Source organism: Myotis myotis, unplaced genomic scaffold (assembly GCF_014108235.1).
Source record: "Myotis myotis isolate mMyoMyo1 unplaced genomic scaffold, mMyoMyo1.p scaffold_m19_p_24, whole genome shotgun sequence".
NCBI lineage: Eukaryota > Metazoa > Chordata > Mammalia > Chiroptera > Vespertilionidae > Myotis > Myotis myotis.
Window position 1 is genome coordinate 4,927,264 of NW_023416329.1, and position 18,783 is coordinate 4,946,046.

An 18,783-nucleotide genomic window follows, 5' to 3' on the forward strand; every position below is an offset into this window, starting at 1 on the left:
CGGCTCACCTCGGGGGCTCCCTGCCGGCTGCGCGCGGAGATCCGGGCTGAGGTGGAGGTCCGAGCCCCCGGCGCACCCTCTCCCGCGGGGCCGGGAACAGCTGCTGCTGCGCGCCCTCCGGGAGGGAGCGGAGGGGCTTGGTCCTAACCCGGGAGGGGGAGCGGAAAGCCGGGTCCTCGCACGGAGCACCCGTTACCCGCAGAGTCTGGGCCAGGACTCTAGACGCACCGAGACCCCTTTCTGAGGTTTCCAGCCGGTGCCGCTGGGAAGGAGACCCCCACGGGCCGCGCCCCGCCCCGCCCCCGCCCCCGCCCCCGCCCAGCCGACGTCGCATTAGCATGAACGACGCAAGTGGCCGGGGCACCACTCGGGGGCCGAGACTCACAGCGTCACAGCCCCGAGTGGAAAGGGAAAAAAGAGGAGGCGAAGGAGGAGGAGGCAGGAGCCGGCGCTCAGGGAGGGGAGAGCGGCGGCAGGGCGAGCAGCCGGCGCGGGCGGCCTCTCCGCGGCGGGGGAGGCTCCGGGGGCGCCGGAGGGCAGGGCGCTCCGCTCCGGCCCCGACCCCTCTGCGCGCCGCCTGCCTGGACACCCCTGCACAGCGGCGGCGGGTCTGGGGTTCCGCTCGGAACAGCGGCGGCGCCTCCCCAAACAGGGTCCTTGCCTTCCCCGGGGCGCAGAGCCATGAGCCTGGCCGCCACCTGAGGCACAGGCGGCGCCGCGGGGCGCGGACCGCACCCCCGAAGTCCGAGCTCTCTTCTCTGCCGGCAGGGCGCCCGCGTCCGACCCCTGCGGAGGTGTCCTCGCTAGAGCGGCCGGTGGGGCGATGGAACCCGCAGGCCCGGCCCGGGAGGCGGCTGCCAAGCTGTCGGAGGCGGTGGGCTCGGCGCTCCGGGAGCCCCGCAGGCAGCGCCGCCTCTTGCTGGTCATCGTGTGCGTGGCGCTCTTCTTGGACAACATGCTGTACATGGTCATCGTGCCCATCGTGCCCGACTACATCGCCCACATGCGCGGGGGCAGCGAGAACCCCACCCCGACCCCGGAGGTGTGGGTGCCCACCCTGCCGCCGCCCACTCCAGCCAATGCCAGTGCCGGCTCCACGGCCAACAGCTCAGGGTCCCCGACGGCTGCGCAGCCCGCCGGGTCTGCCCTGCGGCCCCGCTACCCCACGGAGAGCGAGGACGTGAAGATCGGGGTGCTGTTCGCCTCCAAGGCCATCCTGCAGCTTCTGGTGAACCCGCTAAGCGGGCCCTTCATCGACCGCATGAGCTACGACGTGCCGCTGCTCATCGGCCTGGGCGTCATGTTCGCCTCCACCGTCCTGTTCGCCTTCGCTGAGGACTACGCCACGCTTTTCACGGCGCGCAGCCTGCAGGGCCTGGGCTCCGCCTTCGCCGACACGTCCGGCATCGCCATGATCGCGGACAAGTACCCCGAGGAGCCGGAGCGCAGCCGCGCGCTGGGCGTGGCGCTGGCCTTCATCAGCTTCGGCAGCCTCGTGGCGCCGCCCTTCGGGGGCATCCTCTACGAGTTCGCGGGCAAGCGCGTGCCCTTCCTGGTGCTCGCCGCCGTGTCGCTGTTCGACGCGATCCTGCTGCTGGTGGTGGCCAAGCCCTTCTCGGCCGCGGCGCGGGCGCGGGCCAACCTGCCGGTGGGGACGCCCATCTACCGCCTCATGCTGGACCCGTATATCGCCGTGGTGGCCGGCGCGCTCACCACTTGCAACATACCCCTCGCTTTCCTGGAACCCACCATCGCCACGTGGATGAAGCACACGATGGCGGCGTCGGAGTGGGAGATGGGCATGGTCTGGCTGCCGGCCTTCGTGCCTCACGTGCTGGGCGTCTACCTCACGGTGCGCCTGGCGGCGCGCTACCCGCACCTGCAGTGGCTCTACGGCGCGCTGGGGCTGGCGGTGATCGGTGCCAGCTCGTGCGTGGTGCCGGTCTGCCGCTCCTTCGCGCCGCTGGTGGTCTCGCTCTGCGGCCTCTGCTTCGGCATCGCGCTGGTCGACACGGCCCTGCTGCCCACGCTCGCCTTTCTCGTGGACGTGCGCCACGTTTCCGTCTACGGAAGCGTCTATGCCATCGCCGACATCTCCTATTCCGTGGCCTACGCGCTCGGGCCCATCGTGGCGGGCCACATCGTGCATTCGCTCGGCTTCGGGCCGCTCAGCCTTGGCATGGGCCTGGCCAACCTGCTCTACGCGCCCGTCCTGCTCCTGCTGCGCAAGGTGGGCCTCCTGACGCGCTCCCGCTCCGAGCGCGAGGTGCTGCTCGACGAGCCGCCGCAGGGTCTGTACGATGCGGTGCGCCTGCGCGAGTGCCCCGTGTCCGACCCGCACAGCGCGCCTCGCAGCCCGTCCGGCCCGTTTGCCGAGAGCGAGAGCGACTACACCGACTACTGCCCCCGCAGCTAGCAGCCCCCTCCTCTCCGCGCCGCCGCCGCTCGCGGCTGCTCTGCGAGCGCACCGGCCGGCGCAGCCTCAGGGCCTCCCCTCCAGCGACTTCCCCGGCGCAGGTCCCCGTCTTGACTTCCTCGGCCGCGACCCCTCTCCATGGCCTTTTGTGTGTCCCCCTCCCGCTCATCCAGTGGAGTGTGGAGCACTGCGGCATGCGAAGCGATGGGCTTCTTGCACAGAAAAGGCGTGCGGGCCTCTACCTCGGGGCCGCCCTGTGTAGGGCTGTGTGTCTGTCTGCCCTCCCTTCCACTCCTTAGCCCGCTGCGCAGCGGTGCCTCCCGCCCAGATCAATAAACCAGATGTGTCCCAGACTGAGTCTCTTCACTGACGGGGTGGGCGGCCAGGCACAGGGCCCGAGGGGAGAGTGACTTTGGTCCAGCCCCAACCCAAGTCTCAGCGGGGAACACGCGGAAGCCCGTGTGGCTCTTTCACTACCCAGACAGAGAGGTACAGACGGAAGAAGCACCCCAACAAGGGCTCTCACCCACGACCCCCATTCATGCCCCCTCAGCCTGTGACAGCTCCGCCTTCCTAGGCCCAGCTCAGCGCCCAGGGTGCCACCCCCGGGAGCCCGAGGACCCGCTCCCGCCCCGCATAGGCCCCGCCCCTCTAGGACTCGCCCGGCGTCAGACACCTGCCCCCGAGGCACTAGGGAGGGGTTTCCCTTTAAGCTGGGCACCCTACCTGGTCTAGGTTCTCCGAGACGGAGTGGGGCGGAGTTGTTCTGGGAAGAAGTGCCGCGTCTGGAAACTCCCATGTTAGAGAGCCAGGCTCCATCCTAAGAGGAGTGGGACTTGCTGTGTCCTTGCCATGCGGGTCTGAGTGGGACCCGAGAGGGTGCCAGTGCGGGATCTGATGCTAACCCCCACCCCTCCCCCCCTCCCCTCCCTTCCCCACCCCTTCCTGAGTGGAAACTGCCGTCCAGGGTTGTCAGAGGTCTCCCCACCTTGAGTGCGGGTCCCCAGGAGCCCCAGGCATGCCTCTGTGTGTCACTCCCAGTCCTAGAGCCCGCGGCCTGCTTAAGGCGGCAGAGTGCCCCCACTCCAGCCCGGACTGGCCCCCGGGGTCCAGCACCTGTGGTCAGACACGGCCTGTGGGGACCTGCAGGGCTGTGTGTGCAGGGCTGTCCGGTGCTGCCTGGCTGGGTGTCGTCTGGGCAGGGTCTGTCTTTGTGGGTCAACCTCTGAGGAACTACCTGGAGGCGGGGGAGGAGCGCTTTGCCTGGAGGAGTGTTTGCCTCTGGCCGCTTGTCTCTACGCATCCCCAGGTCGGTATCTCCCCCACCCCAATAGTGGCAGCAGAGAGGACCTGCAGTGAGGAACAAACAGGCCGCTACTATTATATTTTTTATTTATTTTTTATTTTTTGCTACTATTATTTTAAAAGGAGTTGTATGTGGTAGGGCTTGACCGTGGGGAGGGCACAGATTTCTCCAGATTCACCCTCCCCAGGGCTTTGCAGACGCAGTGGCGGCCAGGATAATGGGGTGGGGGTGGGGGTGGGGCTCGGGGCCAGGGGCTGGCTGGGCTGGGGCCATGGGCATGGGTGGGGCAGTGTTCTGCACGCCCTTCGCAGTGTGGATGCTGCTACCCTTGTACGAACTGGTCCGGGCTGGGCGGGGAGCTGGGAGGTGGGATCCCGGAAGGCTGCGGGGAGTGGGGAGGTGGGGGACAGAGGACGGAGAGGGAGGGAGGGAGGGAGGGAGGGAGGGAGGGAGGGGTGGGGCTGGGGGAGGGAGGAAAAGAAGGAAGGGCGGGAGGAGGAACAGGAGGAGAGGACCGGCGGGGCCGGATCGCTGGCAGCCGGCAGGTTGGGAGCCGCGGGGACCCGACCACGTCGTCGGAGGCTCTACCTCCGACAGAGGCAGCAGCCCCCACCCCCGCTCTGCTGACGCGCCCCCAGATCCCTCCAGCTCCCCTTCCGGCCCCCAGTGCTGCTCAGTGCGGCGAAGCGCGGCCAGCGGCCGCCGAGGAGAGCAGGTGAGAGGGCTGGGCTGGCGCGCGGGGAGCGGAGGGAGGCTCCGTCCAGAGGCCGCGCCAGGACCACACGCCTGGGACCCTCGAGTCCCGCAGGTCCCGAACGGCAGCGGCCGTCGTGGGCTCGCCCGGAGACTGAGGGGTTCCTCCCGAGTGGGGGCAGGGGACGGGGAGCAGGACGACGAGACGTAGGGGGCAAGGGCTTGGAGAGGCTTGGCCATCGGAGCTCCGGGATCCGCATGCATGTTCTCGCTTCTCCTGGACTCCAGCTGCTGCGTGCCAAGGGCTGCCCTTTCGGTGCCAGTAGGAGGGTCTGCAGGTCTCAGCTTGCCACCCTGAAGGACCCTCCGGCGCTCGCCTCTCTCCCATCCTGGAAGAGGCAGGAGGTGGGGAAAGGGCGACGGTAGCTAGCGGGAGTCAGGTGGGGCTGGGGTGGGGGGAGTCGCTGGAGCACAGGTGCAGGCAGAGCTGGGGTCGGGTCCCTAGGGCAGAGCCTAGATCTCTGCGGGAAGCCTTTGGAAGCCAGGAGGGGCACAGACAGACACCTATGCCCTCTAGACGCCGGACCAAGCCCTGGAGGAAGGGCAGCAGGCTCAGGGCAGGGACCTCCCCCCGCGCCCCCAGGGAACCACATTGCTGTGACCCCTGAGCCTCTCTGACCAGGGGTCCCTGAGGTGTGGCCAGTACCTTCCAGCTCCGGCGCTGGCCTGGGGCCAGGGCAAGAGGAAGCATGGGCTGCACTGGCTCTAGAGCCTTTACCAACCCGACCTTCCCCTGTTGCCCCCTCAGAACCTTGCTGTGCTGGGGGTGGACCCTCGCCTGGATACTGCTGCTTCCTGGGTAGGCAGGGCCACTCCTAAGCTGCATGGGCTGGCGGGTGGGGGACCACCTAGCCCAGAGCAGGCTGCTGTAGTGCTCTGAGGACTCGAAATTCTCTGCCTGGAACTTCCAGGCGCCCCGGGCTCCTCCATCCTGTACCGGAGTCATCCATCTTCCTGGATGCTCTGTCCTCGGGTCAACTGTGCCCATGCCCAGCCCCCACCTGGACTGAACCTGGGGGGGGAGGGTGTGGGGAAGGGGTTGGGAGGAATGGGTGAGTAGAAAGCATGGGGGTCTCTACAGGCTTACGTTAGCACAGTGGTTCTCAACCTTCCTAATGCCGCGACCCTTTAATACAGTTCCTCATGTTGTGGTGACCCCCAATTTCATTGTTACAAATTGAACATAATTAAAGCATAGTGATTAACCACAAAACCAATATGTAATTATATATGTGTTTTCCAATGGTCTTAGGTGACCCCTGTGAAAGGGTCGTTCGACCCCCCAAAGGTTGAGAACTGCTGGCTTAGCGGGATCTCTGAGGGTAGAGGTTGGGTCCTACTAGCCTTAAAACCTGGCCTTTGCTCCCCCTTGGTCTGGCTCCCTCCTGCTGCCCCTTCAAAACTAATCTCCAGACTATTAGGTGGCCCCCAGGGGATGGGGCTGCCCAGCTTCCCTGGACCACCCCCTTAGCACTCCTATGCCACCTGCACTGGGAACCTACTGTCACAGCCCACCCCATGGCGCCAGGGCTTTGCATTCACTGAGGTGTGCACTCGTGCACACGGGCGTTGATTTCACTCAGCTCCCCAACATGCATCCTACTCATGCACCTGCTAGGTCCCAGAGATGAAGCACTGAGCATGCCGCCCTGGAAAAACACGAAGTCTAGTGAGAAAGAGAGATTTTAATCTGCAAGGCACACAGCTATTGGGCCCCACGCAAGAACAAAGCCAGTGCTCTGCCAATACCCTTGTGGATCAGGAGTGGGCAAGCCCAGCCCTGCTCCCTCCCACACTGCCCTGGGGGAATCAGTTGGGCCCGGTGACAGCAGTCTGATGGAGGAGGTAGCAGCTGGAGGCTCACTTCACGCCCCGCCCGCTCTTATTTGGGGGCTCAGAGAGGACACTGTGCGGGGTGGTTGGTCTGGATGTGAGGAGATTGAGGCCAGGCCAACAATGAGGCCAGTGCACACTCTGTCCAGCTCTGGCCCCTCACAGGGTGCAGGTGGGTGTCAGGCTGCGGGAGGGGAAAGGCCCAGCAGGTGTGGCTGTTGTGTGGATGCCTCTCTGCTTCAGCAGCTCTGCACCTCTGTTTCCTCAGCCAGAAGTCACGAAGATGCCCATCCTGGAGAAAGCGCCCCAGAAGATGGCAGCAAAAACTCTCAGCAGTGAGGAGGAGACTGTGAGTAACTTTTGGAGCTCTCTCTCTTATCGCTACTCTCCCCACTCACATGCCCTTGGCTTCCAGAATAGTCCTGAATGGGATTTGCCCTCAGCATTTGCCTGACCCCAGCCCGCCCCTCTCTTGGGCAGGAGGCCCAGCTGCATCCCTGCCTGAGTCTGGAGGGCTTGGCGGCTCTAGGAACAGCTTCAAGGTGCCACAACCTTTTGCAGCAGGGGTTCAGGATCTGAAGAAGGGGCTGAGGCACAAATGAAAACACTGGACAAGAAATATGCATTTAGAAGGCATGGGGGGTTCAGGGGGAGACTCTTCCTCTTGGAGAGGCACACTGAAACCTGGCCTTACTCAGTTTTAGATACACATCTTACCCTCAGTAAAGCACAGCAAACAGGTAGCAGAGAGACCGTCTCCAAGATCAATAAAGATCAGTCAGGTTCAGTAAACATTTACTTTGAGGCTATTAGGTCAGGAAATTGCTTCAAGTCACCACTATCTCAACAGAACAATGGTACTTGGCATTAGTCCTGCTGACAACCAAGGTCCATCGGCCTTCCGAGTTCCTTGATGCACTCTCTGATAGTATGGGCAGTGGGTGGCTTCCCGCATCAACGGAAATGCTGATAGGCACACTCCCTAGCCCCACAGTGCAGGGGGAGCCCTTGACCTGGGCCAGATACTTTTATCTCCCAGGACTTCCCCCACCCCAAGTTCCACTTCCGTGCCACATCCCAGCCCTGGCTATTGTCACTAGTTCAGCTCTGGAGCTGTAGGTACCATCTTCCCCACTGACTTGAGACAAGACACCCTCCCTGGGAAGGCCTCCTCCCTCCCATCCCACTGACCTCCAGAGTGATAGAGCACATCTGATCCCCACAGTGTCACACATGTGTGTCCCTCTGCCACACTTGTCTTCTTGACATCTCCTTGACAACCACACCCCTCTCCACCCTCCCGTCCACCCCCACCCCCCTTGCTTCCTTTGAAACCCTGATCAGAACTTCCTGGACTCTCCCTGTGAAGTGGCTCACCACATCGTCCTGTCTGCTGCTGCTGTGTCGACACCTCTTTTGCTGCTTCTGCTCCATGGCGTGTCCCTCCCGCTGGGCTGTGGCTGCCTTGTCTCTCACTGAGCCTGAGTCCAGCCCAGGGCCTGGCCCACATGAACTGCCCAGGAAACGTGTATTGACCTGAGACCCCAGGGTCCAAAGACCCTGATTAGTGCTAGTCCCTGCCTCTGTTCCCACTGTGGGCCAGAAGCCCATGAGCTTCTAGGAGGAGCCACAAGGGGCTGAGACATCCAAGCAGAGATTTCCTGCCCAGCTCCTTTTACACATCACCAATTCCCCCCTGACCCAGGCTGAGTCCCAGGGCACTGACAGGGCTCAGGGAAGGGAGGCCTATTTTTAGCATGGGTTAGGGTCAGACATGCTGCCATCTTGGCGAGGCCACCAAATAGGCTGGGCTTTCTGTGGGTACTTACCCACTCACCTACCGCACAGATCCACGGCCCCAATAGAAGGAAGAGGGAACCAGAGCAGCTGGGGGGGGCGGGGGAGGCCTGCACCTGGCTCTCTGGAGTGGACTAGATAACCTGAAGTGCTGTCCAGACCTGTCCTCACGAGGTCCCCGGGTAGCAACAGCACAGAGCACCTGCAGCCTCCTTCCGTCCCCTAGGGTAGTGAGCTCTAGACACAGGGCCAGGCAGGTGGAGGACCCCCATTCATTCCTCAGCGCATGCTCAGTCCCATCTGCCCGGGCAGTCGTGGGGACTCCGGCCTGTGCAGCAGGAAGAGCAGAGTGGAGGAGCGCTTTCAACAGGCCCCTTCACTCCACCACCTGCCTGGGGCAGAAGGTCACCGCCCACCACCCTAGAGAGGAGAAACCCCTGAAAGAAGGCAGCCAACTTTGTAAAATTTAAGCGATAATACGAAAATTCCTGGTTTCCAATTGTGACCAGTTAAGTGAGGAAGGAAGGGGGCAGAAAAGAGAGCAAGGGAGACAGAAGAGAACAGCCGAGGAAGGAGCAGAATGAATATGGGATGAAGACTGACTTCAGGTCTCAGCTCTGCCACCAAATTGCTGGATGACCTGGGACTATCTACTCCCTGGGCCTCAGTTTCCTCCCCTTCAGTGAGGCTAAGCCATGATATGTGAGGTTCCTGGTGAACACAGCTGGTAAACTGAGAAGCATGGGGCCCATACTCCCTCCACACTTTGGGGGCCCCCAGAGATTATGAGACTCCTCTTGGGAATTCCTCTGGAAGGATAAGGACAGTAACATTGTAACATTTAATGATGTGCCTATTTAATGAAATGCTTCTCTCATTTTATTCTCTGCGGGCCCCTCTCAGGTAGGAATTGTCATTTATGTCCTATGGATGAGGAAGCTGAGACTGAGAAAGATTAGGAGAGGAAGGACTTCCACCTCACCCCACTCCCGTACCGACAGGGAGCAGAACCCCCTCTCTGGGTTTCATAAGTGCGAGGGATTTAATAAGGAGCCCAAGGCATGAGTCACCTTCCCAGGACACATCTTGCAGAATTCTGGTCATTAGGACAAGCAATGAACGATGTCTCCCACCCTCTTCCACCTGTCCACAGCTCTCCATTAGAGTCAATTGGATTCTAGAGCTCCAGCTGGGAACAGTTCCTAAATTAAGAATGACCAGCAATCACTATCAATTACAGGGCTATTTCATCTTAGACCCATTCACTAGAGTTGATGGGTCTTTCACATCAATGATCTCTTATTCTATAAGAGATAGAGGTTATTAATGCCATCTGACAGGGGGGGAAACTGAGGCACCGAGATAGGGGTGACTTGCTTAAGATCAAACAGCTAGTCAGCAGCAGGGTCAGGGATGAGTCCAGGTCTGTCTGGGATCACATCAAGGTCTTTTCCTCTGCACTTTATTCCTTTGGGGTCAGGGCTGAGGTATGGGAGAGAGCAAACAGGAACCTCCCAAAGTCACAATTCTGCTGAGCTGAGCCCTGGAAACAGATGAGTCTCAGGATAGGGAGCAAGGATGGTAGCAGATGGAGACAGACACTAGGCATCAACTTGGACAGGCCTGGGCCACACATGACAGGCACAGCAAGTACCTGTGACCCTCTTTTCCAGGAGCTGCCCAAGCTCCCAGTGCCCCCCCTGCAGCAGACCCTGGCCACTTACCTGCGGTGCATGCAGCACCTGGTGCCCAGGGAGCAGTTCCGGAGGAGTCAGGCCATCGTGCAGCAGTTTGGGGCCCCTGGTGGCCTGGGTGAGACCCTGCAGCAGAAGCTCCTGGAGCGGCAGGAGAAGACTGCCAACTGGGTAAGCGTTGTTGGGAGAGGGCTGACTCGGGGGGGGGGGGGGATGCGGGGGGGGGGGGCAGGCAAGGCATCCATGGGGCAGGAGATGGACTTGGAGGCAGAGGAATTTGGGGCAAAGGTGAGGAACAGACAAGATGTGGAATGTGAAGTAGGTATGGCTGGCAGATAGGGGAAAGGGATGGGGGACAGACAGGGACGAGGATGGGGCAGAGGGGCACAAGTTTGAGCAACTGTGGGTGACAGGGATGGGGCAGCAGAAGATAGTGATGAGGTCAGGGAAGCTGAGAGGGTGAAAGGCAAGAATGGGCCCTCATAAAGAGGGCAGGGGACATGGATGAAGCACCAGACACCAGGACAGGAACCTGGGGTGGGAGAGGAGAGAGTACAGGGCAAGGCTGAAGGGCAGGCTCCTGGGCTGCGAAACATGGCCCTAGCACATAACGGTGCAGCGTATGTTTGTGGAATGAATGAATGAAGTGCATGATCCGGTGAAGTGTCCCGACTGGCCCACAGGGCTGCCAGGTTGGGATCAGTGTGCTCCACAGGCAAGGTGCCCTTCTGGGAGGGGGTGTATGTGGCCCTTGTGGGTAATGGCTCCCCTTCCCTGTTCCCCCCGCAGGTGTCCGAGTACTGGCTGAACGACATGTATCTCAATAACCGCCTCGCCCTGCCTGTCAACTCCAGCCCAGCGGTGATCTTTTCCCGGCAGCACTTCCAGGACACCAACGACCAGCTCAGGTGAGGCCACCAGCTCCCGGCTCACAGCTGGGGAGCGGCCAGACGAAGGGTCCTGGCCCTGGCACCAGGAAGGAAAGGCTGAAGCTCGTGTCCTGGTGGAGCTTTCTGAGGCCACGTGGCGCTGAGACAGGGGCTGCCCAGGCCATGAAGTCAGCAAGGAGGTTAGGTGAGGCTGCACCTGAGGAACAAACACAAGGCCTGCCTCTGATGCATTTATAGGGGGCGGGGGGACTAATGGAGGGCATGGGCGCCCAGGTGTCCTCATAGCAGTCTTGACCTGGCTGAGGCCCTGGGAGAAGGTGGGTCCCCTCTGATCCTGCCAGTACTTGAGTCTGGGACTTGTCTGTGGGACACACTGCCCCGGGTGATCTGAGAGGCCCCTGCAGCCCCCAGCTCCGAACAGAGGCTCCGAGGAGTTGGCAAAGGTTTCTTCCCCCCAGCCGCCTTCGCCAGAGCCTGTGCCATCTGCTGCAATCTCACAGCTCACTGAGCCACTGCAATGGCCTCTGGGTCTGCTGATGACGGTGGAGGGACCATTCACGCAAGGGTGGGGCAGGGACGAAGGATCTCCCTGAAGGAGTCACTGAGCTCCAAATCCCGTGTCTGGTTTTAAGACCTGAATGGGACACAGTGTGGGACAGTTCAGGGAGAGGAAAAGAGCAGAAGGCAGGGCCCGTCGCCTAGAGGCGGGGCTCAGCTATGGTTGGGAGACCCCCCAGCCCGTCCTTCCTCATCAAGACCAGTCCAAAGGTCTGGGACACCTTCCCCCTCCCCTGCAGCCAGGGCCTCCCCTTCGCCAAAGGAAGTGAGTGGATGGATGAACAACTTCTGGGAACAGTTCTCAAAGTTGCACCGAAGTGGGCATTTTCCTCCGGATGCAATAAGCCGGGCTCATCATCCAGGAACAGTAATGGTGACACCATTCCGTGGCATGGTTCTCTGGTGTGTTTTCCTTCAGCACCCACCTTCCTTTTCATCAGCACTTAGGGGACCAAATTACTGACTTTCCCCAGGAGACTGAATTGCCCAAAACCCAGGATGCTGGCCCCGTCCAGCCCAGCATGAGCCTTTCCTGGGAAAAACCCCTGCTTTTCCAGCCCTTTCCTGCGGCTCTGTGGCCTCTCCCGGCTTCCTCTCCTCCTCCTTTGCCTCCTCATTCATATTTTAGTTCCCTCTCCTCCCCAAAGTTCTTTCCAGGGCACCATTTTTAATCCAAAGCTTGCCAAGTACTGACAGCATAGAGGTGGGTAGGGAGCAGCAGATAGCTCATCTTATTAGCAATACTCAGACCTGGCATCTGGTGGGTGGTTATTGAGTTTGGGAGAGATAGAAAGAGGGAGGGGGAAAGGGAGGGAAGGAGGTGGAGAGAAAGAAAGAAGAAAGAAAGAGAGAAAGAAAGAAAGAAAGAAAGAAAGAAAGAAAGAAAGAAAGAAAGAAAGAAAGAAAGAGAGAAAGAGAGTGGGAGGGCGGGAAGAAGGAAGGAAGGAAGGAAAGAGGGGGAGGTTGGAGACAGAGAGGGAGCCTGGGCCCCGGAGAGGAGAGGCTAAGGCCTCATCTCTCTCTGCAGGTTTGCCGCCAACCTCATCTCGGGAGTGCTCAGCTACAAGACCATGCTGGACAGGTAGGACTGGGCCCAGCCTGCGAAAGGCAGAGCCTTTTGATTCACCTTTCTCCCTGCCACAATAGACAAGGAGCTCTGGAGGGCAGTGACCCTGACATTGTTCAGCTCTGTGTTCCTGGCTCCTGTCAGAGGAGGTGGGACCACACCCACCCCAGCATCAGGATGACCTTTACCCCAGCTGGCCCAACCACCAATAGTTCCTTTTCCTGGTGTAAGCACTGTCCTACCTGGATCCCTTTAAAATGCCCCCTTCCTTCATGCCTTATGTGTACACGGGAGCATGTGCACCAGGAATCTAGGACACACACGAGAAGTGGAGAAGGGAGAGTTGTAGGAGCAAGACAGGTGAGTCATCCTTGCCACCTGCTACTCGAGGGGCAGGTTCTCCTCAGTCCAAGCCTTTTTACTTGGCTTCAACCCCACTTTCCCTTCTGCCTCAATCAAACGATCTCTGGTGTGTGTAAATATAATGAACTGTTTGTAAAACACTACAAAAATTAATTAGTAAAAAGTGGTACAAAGTATGAGATCACTTTTTGTTAATTCATATCTTAATTTTATTTTTTAATTACAGTTTACATTCAATATTATTTTGTATTAGTTTCAAGTGTAAAGATGAGTGTTTAGACAATCATATACTTTACAAAGTGTTCCTCCTGATATTTCCAGTAGTCAACTGGTACTGTATACAGTTATTACAATATTACATCCCCAATATTACTATTTTGAACTACCAATCTGTACTTCTCAATCCCTTCACCCTTTTCACCCATTTCCCCAACGCTCCCCTCTCCTTTGACAACTATCAGTCTACTGTCTGCATCTATGAGTATGTTTCTGTTTTGTTTATTCATTTCTGTTGTTCTTTAGATTCCACATATAACTGAAATAATATACTTATTATTTAATATACTTAATAAAATTTGTTTTTCTCTGATTGACTTATTTCACTTAGCATAATACTCTGTAGGTCCAACCATGCTGTAGCAAATGGTAAGATTACATTCTTCTTCATGGTAGAGTAAAATCCCATTGTATATATGTACCAACACTTTTACATCCATTTGTCTATTGATGGGCACTTGGGTTGCTTTCATATCTTGGCAATTATACATGTGCTGCAATGAACATGGGGGTGCATCTATTCATTTGAATTAGTGTTTTGTGTTTCTTCAGATATATTCCCAGAAGTAGAATGATGAGGTCATAGGCAGTTAAGTTTTTAATTTTTCAAGGAACTTCCGTATTGTTTTTTTTATAATGGCTGTACCAATTTTAAATCCAACAACAGTGAAAAAAGTTTCCCTTTTCTCCACATTCTCATCAACACTTTTTTTGTTGATTTAGTGACGATAACCATTCTGACAGGTGTGAAGTGATATCTCACTGTGGTTTTAATGTACATTTCTCTGATGATTAGTGATGTTAAGCATCTTTGTCTACAGGCCCTCTGTATGTCCTTTTTGGAGAAGTGTCTATTTAGGTCCTTCACCCATTTTTAACATGGATTGTTTGTTTTTTTGGTGTTGAGTTGTATATGCTTTTTATACATTTTGGGTATTAACCCCTTATCAGATGTATTGTTGGCGAATATGTTCTCCATTCAGTGGGTTGTCTGTTCATTTTGTTGATGGCTTCCTTTGCTGGGCAAAAACTTTTTAGCTTGAGATAGTCCCATTTGTTTATTTTTTCTTTTGTTTCCCTTGCCCAAGGAGATATATGTGAAAAAAATATTGCTGCAAGAAATACCCAAGATTTTACTGCCTATCTTTTCTTCTAGGATTTTAATGGTTTCAAGTCTTACACTTAAGTCTAATCCATTTTGAGTTTATTCCTGTATAGGGTATAAGAAAGTGGTCTAGTTTCATTTTTTTTTCTTATATCTTGTTCAATTTTTTTCAATATTATTTATTGAATAGACTGTCTTTAACCGATTATATATTCTTGCCTCCTTTGTCATGTATTAATTGGCCATATGGGCATGGGCTTATTTTTGAGATCTTTATTCTGTTCCATTGATCTAGATGTCTGTTTTTATGCCAATACCATGCTGTTTTGATTACTATGGCATTGTAGTATAGTTTGATATCAGGTAGCGTGATTCCTCCAACTTTGTTCTTCTTTCTCAAGATTGCTATGGCTATGTGGGGTCTTTTGTGATTCCATATAAATTTTAGGATTATTTGTTCTAGTTCTGTGAAATACACCATTGCTATTTTAATAGGAATTGTGTTGAATCTATGGATTGCTTTGGGTAGTACGGACATTTTTACAATGTTATTATTATTTTTTTTAATCCATGAGCATGGTACATGTTTGGTTTAATTTTTTTTTCTCATCAGTGTTTTATAATTTTCCAAGTATAAATTTACCTCCTTGGTTAAATTTATTCCTACATATTTTATTTTATTTGATATGATTGTAAGTGGGATTGCTTTCTTAGTTTCCCTTTCTGATAGTTCATTTCTGACATATAAAAATGCAACCAATTTTTGAATATTTATTTTGTATTCTGCTTCTTTACTGAATGCATACAATAGTTTTAGTAGTTTTTGGTGGAGTCTTTAGAGTTTTCTATGTGCAGTATTATATCAACTGCAAATAATGACAGTTTTACTTCTGTTTCCGATTCAGATGCCTTTTATCTTATTTTTCTTGTCTGATTTGGCAAGCCCCCAAATTCCAGGGTCCTGGTAGAACACGAAGCACACTGGGAAGCCAGGCAGCAAGGCAAACATCTTTCCTCCTGCAGGCGGCCGCGAGCACTGCACACTCAGCAGGCGATCTGCTCGGCTTTTTAATCCTGATACACTGTGACCTGTCCCTCACTCTTGATTGGAGCTCAGGCGCACAGTCTTTCACGATTGGCTAATTCAAAGAAAGGGGTGGGCCTTTGCTGTTTCAAGGTGGCGACTCCCAGGGAGCTGCAAGTCATGCAGCTGACATGGCGGCTGCCAAGTCCCATGAGCCAAAGTGGCGGCTGCCTCAACTGTTCTTTGACAGAAAAGATTACTTGTTTATTCTCACACCTCTATTCCCAGTATACTGAGAGTTTTTATCATAAATGGGTGCTGGACTTCATTAAATGTTTTTTTCTGCATCTATTGACATGGTTATATGGTTTATTTTTCATTTTGTTTATGTGGTATATGACATTTATTGATTTGCATATATTGTACCAATCTTGCATCCCTAGAATAAATCCTACTTAATCATGGTATATAATATTTTTAATGTATTGCTGGATCTGGTTTGCTAATATTTTGTTGAGGACTTCAATATCTATGTTCATTAAGGATATTGGCCTATAATTTTCTTTTTCTTTTTAATCCTCACCTGAGGATATTTTTCCATTGATTTTTAGAGAGAGTGGAAGAGAGAGGGAAAGACAGAGGGAAATATCGATGTGAGAGAAACATATGGATTGGTTGCCTCCTGGTACAAGCCCCAAGGAGCCTGCAAACGAGGTACGTGCCCCTGACCGGAATCAAACCCAGGACCCTTTGGTCTGCAGGCCAACGCTCTATCCACTGAGCCAAACCAGCTAGGGCTGACCTTTAATTTTATTTCTTTGTAGTGTCCTTACCTGGTTTTGGAATTAGGAGAATGCTGGCCTTGTAAAATGAGTTTGGAAGTCTTCCCTCCTCTGGATTTCTTTGGGATCGTTTGAGAAGGTTAGGTGTTGTTTCTTCTTTGAATATTTGGTACAATTCACCTGTGAAGCCATCCATCTGGCCCAGGACTCAGGTTTGTCAGAAGTGTGTGATTCCTGCTTCAATTTCATTAGTTGTGTTTGGTCTATTCAGATTTTCTGATTCTTCCTGATTCAGTTTAGGAAGATTGTATGTTTATGGGAATTTATCCATTTCTTCCACTTTGTCCAATTGGTTGACATATACTAGTAGTTGTTCATAATATTTTCTTATAATCTTTTGTATTTCTGTGGTGTCAGTTGTTACTTCTTGGTTTTCATTTCTGATTTTATTTATTTGGGCCCTCTATTTTTTTTCCTTGAAGAGTCTGATCAACGGTTTGTCAATCTTGTTTATTTTTTCAAAGAACCAGCTCTCAGTTTCATTGAGAATCTTAAAGATTTCACCAAAATGTTACTATTAACTGATAAATAAATTCAGTTAAATAACAGAAAACAAAATAAATATTCAGAAATCGGTTGCATTGTTTTGTATTTTTTAGGCTGTATTTCATATATTTCCACTGTGATCTTTGTTATTTTATTTCTTCTACTGTCTTTGGGCTTTTTTCCTAGTTCTTTTAGGTGTAAAGTTTGGTTGTTTATTTTATATTTTTTCCTGTTGTTTTGAGATAGTCCTGTAATGCTATGGTTTTTCCTCTGATGTAGGTTTGCTTTTGCTGTGTCCCTTAGATTTTGTGTTGTTGTGTTCCCATTTTCATTTGTTTTAAGGTATTTTTTTATTTCTTCCTTGATCTCATTGTTAACTCATTCGTTGTTTAATAACATGTTATTTAACCTCCATGTGTTGTATGTTTTTCACTTTCTTTTAAATTGATTTCTCATTTCAAAACATTGTGGTCTGAGAAGATGTCTGACATGATCAATCTTCTTAAATATATTGACTTGTTTTGTGTTCTAACATGGGATGAGACCACTTTTATTATTAGATTCAAAGACATAAGATTCCTGTTACAAATGTTTCTGTAAGCACCCCATGTTGTGGGTTGGTCTTTACAGTTCAGTTTAATACTCACACTTGGAGCAGTGGGGTGGTGGGACACCCACCCAGTCACCTTGATTGGCCCCAGCTCTTCTCATGGCTGCCTTTTACCCTCATGGCTCAGCTCACATGTCCCATCATCAGCAAGCCTGTCCCTGGCCACACCTCCTTGTCACCCTGGCTCCCTACCTGAAACCCTCCCATTTACCAGTTTGCTGCTTGTTATCTGTGCCCCACTCCCATGTTCTAGGACCTGCGCCCCTTAGAACAGGAAACTCATCTCTTGTTTGCTGCCATATCCTCCCAGATCCCAGAATGGTGCCTAGCACAAAGGAGTGCGCAATAACATTTGTTGTCTGAAAGGTTAGAGGGAAGGAAGGGGAGAGAAACATGGGGGAAGAAAGAGAAGGAGGAGGGAGAGGAAGAGGGAAAGGGAGGGAGGAAGGACACAAGATAGGCTGAGGCCACAGGGAAAAGAGAATATTCTGCCTTGAACTCAGAGGAGGCTTCTAGAAGAGGTGATGGAGTAGAAGGGGTTTTCTAACAAATTAGCTGAGCACAAGGTGGGGGTGAAGGCATGCTAAGCAAAGATCAGCATAAGCAAAGGCAAAGGGGGCTAAAACAGTAAGATCTGCACTCAAGTGCATGAGTAAGGGAGGAGGGAGACTAATGAAGGTGCGGGAAATCCCTGAGGATCCTCTTGGCCATGGAAATGGGCATTCCACTCCTTTAAAAAGTAGAGATTTAAGCTCCTTGACTGCCATCACAGTGCCGTTCTCGTTTCTGTGCCCCGCTTTGCCTAATCAAGTTGCAGTAGAACCAATTCTGACTTCCTGCCTCGCTCCCCACTCTCCCCCTCCAGTCACTCCATCCCCACTGACTGTGCCAAGGGCCAGCTGTCAGGGCAGCAGCTCTGTATGAAGCAATACTATGGCCTCTTCTCTTCCTACCGCCTCCCTGGCCACATCCAGGACACGCTGGTGGCCCAGAAGAGCAGCGTCATGCCGGAGCCGGAGCACATCATTGTGGCCTGCTGCAACCAGGTAAGCGGCCCCCGCTGCAGCAGCCTCTTGGGCTCGGGGAGGAAACATGTGTGCTCAGGCATTCCTGCTTTTCCAAGGGTGCTCACCCCCTCCCAGAGCCACACAGTGAGCTGGGGCGGAGTGGCCCCAAAGTGGGACCTCCGGACTCCCTGTCGGTTCCATTTCTCTCCACTGGTTGGACTTTCAGAATGAGGAGAGTCACCGATTAAGAACACCTTCAGTGGGCTGCCATCCAGCCTGACCCTCCAGGTCAGGTCAAAGAGCTGCCTGGAGAATGGACTCAGGGTCATCAATGAGACCCTGCAAGGCCTCAGAACCTCCACATGCAGTGACCGGGGCCGTGACCTTCCCAGAAACTATACACAGACAGACAGCTTTGCAGATTGTTGGGACCTCCTTGCCTTTTTATCTGCACTCACTAGAGTGTTTGAGATCTATCCCTGTAGCTGTATATGCAACTAGTTTGTTCCTTTTCACTGCTGGGTAGGCGTACACTGGACAAGTACATACATTTTACTTAGCGTCTCCTACTGGAGACATTTAGGTTCTCTCTGCCATTTTGCTGCTGCAAACTGCTCATATGTGCATTCCCGTATACATGTTTCGGGGCACAAGGGTATATGTTTCTCTAAGCCTTAGGCTAAAATGTGTATTTATAAGAGCAATTGCTGAGTCATTGGGTATACACATTTTAGTTTTAATAGACACTGTCCCCCAA

At 54.1% G+C, this 18,783-nt stretch overlaps 2 protein-coding genes across 2 annotated transcripts in view; both read left to right on the plus strand.

Annotated features, from left to right (window-relative positions):
- The first annotated feature begins 362 nt into the window (after nt 1-362).
- On the plus strand, nt 363-2,760 carry SLC18A3 (solute carrier family 18 member A3). The gene has a single exon (XM_036356060.1). The coding sequence runs from the start codon at nt 824-826 to the stop codon at nt 2,414-2,416; it is 1,593 nt and encodes a 530-aa protein (XP_036211953.1). The 5' UTR covers nt 363-823; the 3' UTR covers nt 2,417-2,760.
- Nucleotides 2,761-4,260: 1,500 nt separating this feature from the next.
- CHAT (choline O-acetyltransferase) overlaps nt 4,261-18,783 on the plus strand; it is a 53,481-nt gene continuing 38,958 nt past the window's right edge. The window contains exons 1-6 of the mRNA XM_036356032.1: nt 4,261-4,437; nt 6,577-6,657; nt 9,779-9,970; nt 10,589-10,707; nt 12,275-12,328; nt 17,885-18,065. Coding sequence (XP_036211925.1) covers nt 6,592-6,657; nt 9,779-9,970; nt 10,589-10,707; nt 12,275-12,328; nt 17,885-18,065 — 612 coding nt within the window. The 5' untranslated portion in view covers nt 4,261-4,437; nt 6,577-6,591. The remainder of the gene's footprint in view (nt 4,438-6,576; nt 6,658-9,778; nt 9,971-10,588; nt 10,708-12,274; nt 12,329-17,884; nt 18,066-18,783) is intronic.